This window comes from Anarhichas minor, unplaced genomic scaffold, assembly GCF_050575085.1.
Source record: "Anarhichas minor isolate MPS153535 unplaced genomic scaffold, ASM5057508v1 ptg000033l, whole genome shotgun sequence".
NCBI classification, from domain to species: Eukaryota; Metazoa; Chordata; class Actinopteri; order Perciformes; family Anarhichadidae; genus Anarhichas; species Anarhichas minor.
In genome coordinates this window covers 5,431,392-5,443,087 of record NW_027466479.1, presented here as the reverse complement: position 1 = coordinate 5,443,087, position 11,696 = coordinate 5,431,392, and the positions used below count along the sequence as shown (strand labels likewise).

At 40.0% G+C, this 11,696-nt stretch overlaps 1 protein-coding gene across 1 annotated transcript; it reads left to right on the top strand.

Moving 5' to 3' along the window:
• Positions 1-7,362: 7,362 nt before the first annotated feature.
• On the top strand, positions 7,363-9,946 carry ndufs5 (NADH:ubiquinone oxidoreductase subunit S5). Its single transcript, XM_076106288.1, has 3 exons — positions 7,363-7,460; positions 8,471-8,691; positions 9,756-9,946. Exons 2-3 carry the CDS (start codon positions 8,476-8,478, stop codon positions 9,858-9,860), a joined length of 321 nt encoding a protein of 106 aa, XP_075962403.1. The 5' UTR covers positions 7,363-7,460; positions 8,471-8,475; the 3' UTR covers positions 9,861-9,946.
• Positions 9,947-11,696: the final 1,750 nt, after the last annotated feature.

Sequence of the window (11,696 nt, the reverse complement as noted above, 5' to 3'; positions counted from 1 at the left end):
ACAAAATATTGGCGAGAAAAATGATTCCAGAAAAACTATGAATGTGTAATTTTGAATAACTTTGGGCTGCTTTTCAACTCGGTTTATTTCAAATTAAAATGTGCACTATGTTGAAAAAATATGTTGTCATTTTTTGTGTTGAAATTATACTTAAAAGTGCACATTTGCCCACAAGGTAAAACAAATCTGATCAGATCCACAAAATCCTTGAAAGCAAATAATACGCAGAAACGACTGAAAAACACAGACGAGGATACATTTAACTCGTCCGACATTATACAAAGTTTCACATAAACAATCATTTATTTGCTTTGTTTTTTAACTGTCATCGCTTTTACAGTTTGTTTTTACCATGTAAAGTTCCTTTAAATCACAATATATTAATATTACATCACTTTCTGTTCATTTCCATGTGTCTTGTACATAGAAATAGAATAGGAGTAAAACAGACATTGATTCCGTTGTAATATCACTAATACAAATGAAAATTCGGATTGTTGTTACGGTGACAACACACGCCCGTAAAGCTCCGTCTGTCTAGTTATTTACACATATTTAGTTTACTGAACCTCAACCCACGCTAACGTTCCCTCTCAGGTCCCTCAGCACGAACCGGAGCTTCGTGGTCGATGGACAGCAGCTCTGACGACTGGTCGGACACCCTCAGCATCGTCGAGAAGGACGCCTTCGTGTTCGTCAACTTCTCCGAGGGGCAAACTACGGTCCCTCACCCCCACCACCACCACCCTCACCCGGCTCACCCAGGCCAGGGCTCGGTGCCACAGCCCTCCACCATGGACGCACGGACCTACAACCAGCTCAGGGCCGGTGGGTGTCCAGTGATTGAACATGTTTTTTTAGCTCTAAAGTCAGTGAAGGGACGAGGGTTCTATACTAATACTCATTCGTTACTTAATGTTGCTGCACATTTGTTTTCCAGCATCGATGCACACTAAAAAGGGAGTCTTTGTGTATATTGTCTGTTTGTTTTTTTTATTTCCTTGTTGGTTTCTATGCAGATGATTTTAATATTTCATCAGACGTGATCCTCCACACACGTCATCCTGTGTCTGCAGGAGCAGCAGCTTTGAGGAAGAAGTTATCAGAGACACGGGAGAAGATGTAAATAATCATTTCAACCGTTTATTCAAATTGAAAAATGAAATTCCCTCAAACAGGACTGAGTTCAGACTTTCCAAATATCTTTTTTCAAAAAGTTCAATACATCGAGACAGAACTGCTGTTTTACCTTTCATAGATTTAGAGTGAGCGTCGTAGCATTAAATCTGATTCATGGTTTCGTGGTTTTTGCTCATTTATGGACGTAATGTCTGAACCGAGGATGCCTAAGAACCAATTATATACATTCACGATTTCAGCTAAATTAAGTCAATCAGACTTAAATTCGACATTTTAGTTTCGTTATCTGGAGTTTAATTGGCTAAAGATGAATTTTGTTGAAGTTTTTGGTGAGATGACACTGTTTATGAGGTTACAGTCTTGCCAAAGATCTGATTGTGCACATTAATCAACGTTCACCGTTACTCACTTGTTAAGGCTTGTTGTTGTGAGATCGCCTGGTTATTATTCCTGCTGTTGTGTCACAGATTGTTCATTATAGTCATAAATAAATTCATATTAGAACAGACAAAACAACTCATGGGCCAAGAGAGAAAAAACCCAGAAAACATTCATTATTAAATCATTTTGTAGTCAGAAAACTAAAAGCAACACTTTTGTGATGGACAGTAACAATAACACAACAATGACGAAGCAAATACAGAAAGACATATTCAACATTTATATGTTAGATCAGCATCTTTCAAATCATGATTGCATACGTTTTTTGTTAGTGCAAAAATGTCTTTTCACCACAGTACGTAATGTTCAAATCCAAGCACAAATATAACCTCGTGTGTCCGACTTCCTGTCAAATATTAAACGACAGTAAAACTCCGATCATTTAAACTCACCAGTGAAATACGCAGTAAGATCTGCAAACCGTATACAGCTCGTTGGCTTTGGCACTGATTGACCTCCATACTGGGCTGCCATGATGACTCGTTAATATCAGAGGCGTTTCATCAGTTTCTCTGTCGTTTAATGTGACTTACGCAACAGTTTTGTTGTTGATAATTCATAATTTATCACCATAAAACACGTGTTTTATTCTGCTGCTTGCACATGTTTTCTTTGCCCTCTCGTCACACATGCGTTGATGTTTTGTTGGTGGTTCTGTGGACAACTGTGCATTCAAGTGCTGCTTCCTTTCTTCCTTTCTTCCCAGAGAGAACTGGTTTATTTTTGTCTCCCACTGCTCTGCACAGAGTCCCAAACATGTAAACAAATAGAAAACACTTAAATATTCACCCCTATGCTGTTATAATAATAATATGCACTCTTGTCATTGCCCTTATATCATTCTGCGTTTATGTATTGTATCTTAGCGTGCAATCATGAGTCGTCTTCTATCAATCAAGAGTTCTTTTCGCACCTTCACGTGTACAAAAAAGAGTCGAGAGGAATCACAGGATTTTATTGAATGCAGTTTTACGTTGTCATTTTAACAGAAAGGTGCATTTCACAGCGGATAAATGAACTGTACAAAGTATTTATGCAATTATAACTGGTTTTAGATTTTTTCTTTTCGTGATTATTGCGATTTCAGCAAGTTGTGTTACTTGTTGCATGTCTATTAACACAGCTGACTTTCTGTGTCAGTGCATTGTACATGTTCTCAGCGTTATTTTATTTTTTTCGTTGGTTTTTATTCTTTTTGTCTTTTCATTGTTTCTTTGGGGAGTTAAAAAACTAGCAACCGAGCGGTTTGTGTACAGAGCCGGAGATCGTGTCCCCGTCTCTGGGTGGACTTTTGTATTCTTTATGGGAAGATTAAAGACTAACGATGAAGAAGAAGAGAAAATGTTGGATTTGTTTCGGTGGTCTTGTATTAGACTGCATTACTACAGTATCTGGTGTGCAATCTGTGGTAGATGAATGTTCCTTGTATATTTGTGTTCACTACATCCTACAAGAGTGAAAAAACAAACTGTAGAGTACCCCCCTCACAGAAACAAAATGTTACAATAATGCAATAGATCTGGTACTTATTCTTTTTAGTTTCATTTCAATAAATAATTGCTGTTTACCACCAAATAAATAACTGACTCACTCATTTTATTTTGGGGCAAGTTGTCTTCAGGATGTGTCGGGTAATCTTTTGTGAATTAAGGAATTAGGATCACAGATAGCTCGTTACAGTGATGGATTTATCAAACAAAAATTTCATTTGTGAGATACAAAATCAAATTAATTGATAAATAATCAGTTATGGTTCACGTGTATTGCGGTTTTTATTAATCTGAAGTAACCCCATGCTGTTATTTCAAATAATGTAAATATTAATCAGTCAATGTGTTTTACAGTACAGCCCTTGAATGCAACCCAATTATTTGCCTCATATATTTACAATATTAGACCTTTATAGGGGTCTAAATTGGGATATGCATCATATTCTATAATCAGCTAAAGATGTCAGATAAATATAGTGAAGCAGATATTACCCTCTGAAATGTAGTCAGTAATGGAAAGCAGAATGTGATTATGGTTTCTCTTTAACACTGGAATTAATTTATTAGGCTCAATGGTAAATGGACTGGACTTGTAAAGCGCTTTTCTAGTCTTCACGACCACTCAAAGAGCTTTCACACTTGTCATCATTCACCCATTCACACACATTCATACGCTGATGGAGGGGCCATGCCCACCATCAGGACTGACTAACATTCACACACATTCATACGCTGATGGAGGGGCCATGCCCACCATCAGGACTGACTAACATTCACACACATTAATACACTGATGGAGGGGCCATGCCCACCATCAGGACTGACTAACATTCACACACATTAATACACTGATGGAGGGGCCATGCCCACCATCAGGACTAACTAACATTCACACACATAAATACGCTGATGGAGGGGCCATGCCCACCATCAGGACTAACTAACATTCACACACATTCATACGCTGATGGAGGGGCCATGCCCACCATCAGGACTGACTAACATTCACACACATTCATACGCTGATGGAGGGGCCATGCCCACCATCAGGACTGACTAACATTCACACACATTCATACGCTGATGGAGGGGCCATGCCCACCATCAGGACTGACTAACATTCACACACATTCATACGCTGATGGAGGGGCCATGCCCACCATCAGGACTGACTAACATTCACATACATAAATACGCTGATGGAGGGGCCATGCCCACCATCAGGACTGACTAACATTCACACACATTCATACGCTGATGGTAGAGGCGCCTTACCTTACCTTCACCTATATAACACCAACCCTTTTTCTACGCCTGAAGATGTTAGAGATGGCTTTGCCCACAGACGAGAAGAACTCGCAGATGGTGCTATGCTTTTTGGGTGGTGTCATCAGGCGATCTTTGACAGAGGAGGCAATGCAGTTCCCAAGTTCTGGGTCCTCTAATTCCATGGACAACAGCACCATTTCTACACTGCCCCACTTCTTACACAGGTCCTGGAAAATGGCTTTGTCAAGTTCTTTAAATGTTTTTGAGGTTGGATCAAAATCGACACCCTGGACTTCGATCCACGTTCTTTCAAAAAGACGCATAATGATGGCCTCGAAGGCTGCAGTGGTCCAGTTCATTTTGGCTTTCCTGGCTATCCGCGAGACCAGCACCTCTATGAATATCTGAACTGACATTTTCTTTATTTCTTCCTGTGCTATTGCACCTGGCGCAGGTTCGGCAGGTGCTTCCTCACATACTGCGCCAGGAGTTGCTGAAGGTACGTCGTCCTCGATGCTGTAGACCGGCAACTGAGTCGATGAAAGAGACTCAGGGTCCATTCTCTCACATACTGCGCCAGGAGTTGCTGAAGGGACGTCGTCCTTGATGCTGTCGACCGGCGACGGAGTTGATGAAAGAGACTCAGAGATTGTTTCACATTGTTCGTCAGAAAATGGTGAAGGTACGCGACAATCGAACATGAAGATCGACGGCGAAGGTGGTATATATAACTCAGGGTCCATTTCGTGTGTGTCGATCCTAACGTTCACCTCTTTCAGGTAAGTCCATATTTGGTTTAGTAGCTCAGAGAACTTTTCAGCCCATGACTCACATATAGGCCGTCGGTCAATTAGTGATTGTGGGATAATCTCAGGCCCTATCCCATTTGTGAAGTGACAGGAGAGATAATCCTTAACTTCCTCTGTGATTGTACATCTGATAAGGTTTATGCAATAATTGTCCTCATACACATTTGTATCCATGCATGACATGATTCTAACGTAATCGCCAACGTTGAATTCATTTCCTGTTGGATATGCCTTCTCATAGCTCTTCTGGTCTTTAAGAATTAGCCAAATAAAGGTTTTTGCAAGAGCTGTAAGCTCCGGATCTAATCCGTTGTTTATGTCTACACGCGCACTGCCTGTCCATTGTAAAAGGTAAGAAGCTATAAAAAACTTGACGTCTTTAATAACAGCGTTAAGTTTTTTAATCTCCCATACCATGGGTGGTGAGGCTAAATCTTTACTGTAAAGATGTCCAGCGAACATTTCCTTGTTCATGCAGTTAACCAAGTCTGGCCGACGCAACCTCATCAGCCAGTTTGCCATCAAGTTCACAAAATTCGAACATTTTTCCTTTAAATCAGCATACATTTCAACTTCTGTGATATTATGCAATTGGGATATGAGCAGGTACTCTTCCCTATCCACTTCGACCCAGCTATGAGGCGACCGACCCCGTTCATAGCGTGCCAGCGCATACTTAAATTCTGATAGTCGACTTTCTACGAGATCTGCTGGTGACTGTGAGCAATTATCACTTGAATCACTCTCTATCTGTGATGTTTCTGGTCTATCCATGGACATCACTGTTGTATTATTCTGGTCGGACATCTTCGATGCTGCTTTTAAAACTGCTGAGCTAAAAATGTCAGTTACTGCTCTGTCACTGTACGACTGAACGAATGTGGGCTCTACAGACTACAGCCCCTTATATATGAGATAAAAGACGCTCCCGTGACGTCACAAAGGCTCCAAACAGAACGCCAGCAACGGACGCAGCCTCGCGACCGTGTTGGTGCCGCCGTTGCCAAGCAACGTTGCCGTCACTACATTCTGACAAATGTAGTGAAGTAGAAAGCACGACATTACTCCCTGAAATGTAGTCAGTAATGGAAAGTAACAAAGTACTTTTACTGTAGTACTGTCTTCTGTAACTTTATACTTCTACACTACAGTTCAGAGGGGAATGAAGTGCTTCTTACACCACTCCATTTATTCTACACTTTAGTGGCAGATTCACATTAATAAAACAAAATATAATCAACAATCAATGATGATGTTTTATTTAGACAAGCCTTTATTGATCCTGGGGGGAAATTCACAAGCAGATATATGTACATTCTGTACTTCAAATGTTTTTTTGATGCTAATTCTTACTCAAGCAAGTTTTTAAATGCACGACTTTTAGTTGTAACGGACACTACACTGTGGTATAACTGCTTTGAGTAGTACTTCCATTAATGAATGTAGTGGCGTCAAAGTATAAAGTACTTGTTGTAACCTGAAAATTGTACTTAAGTAACATACTCAAGCAAATGTATTTAATAGAGTACTAAGTTTCAACCACTGATGCATTTTATTCAACTATACTTCTAGATTTATTGGAGACATTTTTAAATACTAACATTTGAAATCTAGCCTACTTATTGTATGTTTGTATTTTGATTGTATTTTACCTTTTGTAGGTCTCACTCGTACTTCATATTTATTTATCATCCAAAATCCTAAATAAACTCCAGATAGATAGATAAACAGACAGACAGACAGATAGATACTTTCTTAATCCCGCAAGGTGAAATTTGTTTGCTACAGCAGCAATTATGATAAGGGTAAACAATCAAAGGAACATAGTAAAAGTATAAAAATGCACAATATATACAACTAGAAAATGTGCTTTCACTTTTCATATTTGTAATCTTTAATTAGGGTTTCTGTGGCAACGGGGTGCCACAATATATTATACTGAAATGGGTCGTTCTGCAAAATGAGTGCTTCTACTTTAGGTAGGCTAGTTTAAGTATACTTTATTGCTCACACTTTTGTATTTTTACTTCAGAGTTTAAATGCACGACCTTTACCTTACTCAATAGAGTATTTCTACACTGTCTAACTAATTTTACTTAAGTAAGAGATTTGAGTACTTCTTCCACCTCTGTCCAGTGGTAGTTTTAGAAGTGTTTACTGAATATTTTATCCAGTAGGCGGCGGTAGGTCTCCACAGCACATTGGTGTCTCTTCACGACACAGACTCTGCTTTTACGGCAGTGTTATTATCAGCCGCAAAGCGAAACGCGTGAAGTCGGAAGAAGGTTAAAGTGAATCCCACAAACACACGGTAAATACAGATATTTTATGTCTAATGTCGGTTTTTAAATAACCGGTTAGCTATAGAGACACGGTGTTGAGTTTATTCATCGTTCAAATAATAGCACCAGTTTGGAAATAGCGTAAAAGCAGAGCGGCCTGACGTTAGCATTAACAAGCTGTCATTGAAGGACAGCATAACGTCACATGATACCACACCTAGGCACAGAGTATAATCATTTATAGGAGTAGTTATTGAGTTAATGTGCACTTAAATTGATTTAAATGTCAGATATACTGCTTTCACTTCGGGGTATTTTTTACAAAGAGCATTAGCCAGTTAGCTACTGTAGTTAGCTCTGTGCTAGCTGGCTAGCTTCGTTTAGCCGAGAGAGTAGAGAAGGGTCTGTACCGTTAAATTATCTAAGGCCTATAGTACACATTTCTATATTATACTGTATTATACTCATAATATGCTGCCTTTATATTTAATATTCTATATTATGTTTCTGTCCTGTATTTTATGTCATATTAAAACACAATGGGTATGGTAAATACAATCATTAAATCTTTGTTCTCTTACGAACAAATCGCTGTTTGAAAAGCAGCTGTCTTCAAATATGGCTACAGCCTTTAGTAGTAAACCCCAATGTGGTTTATTGCATGTCATCGTGGATCAGACCGGTTGTCAAATGACATTTCTGTTTTGAAATGAAGCAAAACAAAAGTCTTAATGCTGAATGATAAAAATGTCCTCGAAGCCTTCCTTAAAACTGCAGCAAGTAGCTTCCTGTGTAAGAGGGATTTACTCTGCGTTCTTAAGTAACGTGTTGCTCTATAAGCTCCTCTGCTGTGTGTCTGAGGCACTTCCTGGTCATATGTAGTGATGTTTGTGGTCAAAACAGTATTTTTCTCAGCTGCTCATCTCTTCTGCCAGTTTGTCGAGACTATTTTTTCCCCTCATCTGTGTGGTCCTTCCCTCTCCTCCACTACATCCCGTGTCACTCATCATTCTTTCCTCTCCGTCTCCTCCCTCATCAGCCGCCATGCCGTTTGTGGACCTCCAGTCGCGGCTCGGCATCAACCTGGACGGCTGGCTGCTGCTGCAGAGCGGAGAGCAGCCCAACAAGAGGGCAGCTCGCTGCCACGCCTTCGAGAAGGAGTGGATCGAGTGTGCCCACGGCATCGGGCAGACCCGCGCCAAGAAGGAGTGCCTGCTGGAGTTTGAGGACTTCTACGAGTGCATGCACAGGCAGAAAACAGTAAGTGGATTATCGATGACCTCTGTGTCCCAGTGAGCAGCTTCTGAAGTATTTTTTTAAAAGGGTCACTAGAGTAGAACCAAGAATCAATGTTCCAGCAGGAAATGTAAGTTCATGCCGTGAACACAGCTGAGACAACTGTTTTAGCAGAACTTGCTGTTTGATGATGTGACTTTTTGTTACATGGATCTGCCTATCACTTATTTACTTGCTAAACTATTAACATGATGTCAGAACAAAAAGAAAAAATGTAGTTTAATATTCCTCCTATCCACATTTGAATGGTTCACTAAGCTTAATTACATTGAATATAGTAGATATAATTAGATTTAATTTTTCGCTGATCAGCTGATAAGATAACTGAAAGTGACTCTTTCTGTTGATCTAAACAATCCTATTTCCATCCTCTCCAGAGTTTGTCTGCAGATAAAGTAACCGTAAATTAATCTTCTTATGTGTGTTCAGAAAGAAAAATAGCACCCACGTGCGATCCTTTGAATATTGTCCGAGGTAAACTGGGGTCAGTCTTGATGGACGTGTGTGTCAGCAGAAGAGAGACGCTCTCTGTGAATGTGCTGCAGCAGCAGGAAGTGATGAGCCCGTTAGCCCCGTCTCATTCTTTCACAACGTGATGGAGGTGAAGTGCTGATTTAAGACGAATGTCAGCTGAGACGACTTCGGAGTCTGACACGAATGTCACATCCACCGAGGTGTATTCATCTCTAAACGTTAGCTGTTAAATAGCTGTATGCAGCTTTTTAACATCAGAGTTGTGAAACACGAGACTACATCTGAAAAAGACTGCCTGCATCTCTGCTGGATTTTTCATTTATGAGCGACTGAATATGATTTGGAAGGAAATCTGCATGTTTACAGCACAGAACGGAGGTAGGGAGCTGTTTCTTCTAGTTCTTCAGTTTCTCTCAGCTTCACATGGTGACAGGAGTCAAAGTTAAATAGGTGGAGGGATGCAGGACATTCTCTTTAGTGTTTTTATTTTCCTATTCTCTCCATCCTGCTGCTTCCTCCTCGACGCTCACCTCTTCCTCTCTTCCTCCCTGCAGCACCAGAGGCTGCATGCCATCCGTCAGCAGCGGGACAAGATGGTGAAGGAGGGGAGCTACACGCCGCCGACCTGCCACTCAGGCAAGCCCGACCAGATGCCATGAGGGAGTTCTGCTCTTGTTTATAGTAAATCAGATGTCGCTGTTTCCTGTCCGCCTGTACACGTTTGCAAATAAATGTTATCATCGAAGAGCTTCGTCTTTTCCTTCCCTGTCTTTCTACTGTGCACTGAAATGTGTGAAGAGGCTAAGAATGAAAACATTACACTCTAGTACTGTACTTAACTCAAATTTGAAGTACTTGTACTTAACACGAGTATTTCCATTTAATGCTGCTTTATATGGAGATATTGTACTTATGTCTCCACATGAAAGCCATACTCATTAGTTACTTTAAAAGTGAAGAGATGATGAATTCAAAATATAATGCACTGTTGTATATTAAACTATAAATAGTACTTAGAATTGATAATTGATCATTAAAATCAAGTTTAATAATACTTGCATTTACTCAAGAAAAATGTTCAATACAGTACAATTATTTTAGCATTTTTGTTGACTCCGTACATACTGTTCTTTGTTTTTATCCTCAGAGTTTTATGTGTTTACTCTTAAACCCTAATGTGGACTGAAGGCGTCTGCTGCTGTTAAATATTTATTGACACAATTATTGACCAATAAAGTGAAAACGCTTCATGCTTGCATCTTCGGAACAAGCCTGCAAATAATGCAAAGCAGTCATCCTGTGAGTGATGACCACAGCTGGTTAAATGTCTAATTTAATGTCATCTCTGCAGCTGTGGTCGTCAGCTGTGCTTCTGCTGCCAATGGAAGTTAAACTACAGTTCATTTTCTTAACCCACTGACCTAATTCTAGTAAATCCTTTCACTGATGCAGTGAGTTAGCGCTCCAGAGGGACCTCTCCGATGAGAGACTGATATGAGTTGATCCTGTTGGACGTCCTCTATTCAATTACCAGCGTTTAACTCTGACGGATGGGATTAGTGAGGCTCCATGAAGCGCCACAAGATGGAGCCAAGAGCTCAGGCGGGACAGGAGGGTGAACTCACCAGGTCTCTAGGAAGAGATGACAGTTTGTTCAGGTTCTGCTGTTTCAAGTTCAAATTTTCTACATTTAAGCTCAAAGCACTTAACAGTTTCATGGCTGCATTTAAGTTTGTTACAAGTCGTCTTTTTCAGCCAGAGTCCACAAGAATAACATAACTGGCACATATGTTTCATAAACATGTTGAAGAACATACAAACTGAACAGTTAAATACATAAAATGTGTACTTTTGTGATGTTAAATACTCAGAGAGGTTAAGAGACTTTGGATGGTGGTTGGTACTAAATGGTGTCGGTTTGGTGAAGTCCGCTTAAAATGAGCTTAAAATCTCCATATTTCTTAAATCCAAAAGATTATTATAAATTGTTATATTTTAGTAATAATTATTGGATTAGACAGAGGCTGAAAACATTTCAGTGTGACAAAACAAAAATATAAATAAGGAGGAACTGTTTTACTATCATACAGATGTTTTGACCCACGGCAAGTAGCCTCAGTTTAAGAACAAGTCCTGAGACCATAAGCTAAATACCCGGACTGGTTACATCGGGCCCAACTGAATGTCGAAGTGTTTGAGAGTCCCCACAAACTGAGCTGTATAATTAGTTTAATGTCACATCTTAAAATCTGATTAAACTCCATTGAGGCTTTTGACTTTATGCCCGTTTGTGAATGAATACGTCTTCCCACTGAGAATGACTCACAGTAACGCTTTGTCTGGAGGCTGTCGGCCTCATTGTCCTCCATTGGCTTTATTACATTGAACATGACAGATAACCATGACGGCGTTGATAGATCCATGGCATTATCACAAGGTTTCAATTGTGCAAATTTAATTTTTGTCAGGAGTTCGCTGCCAAACGCACCACCGCT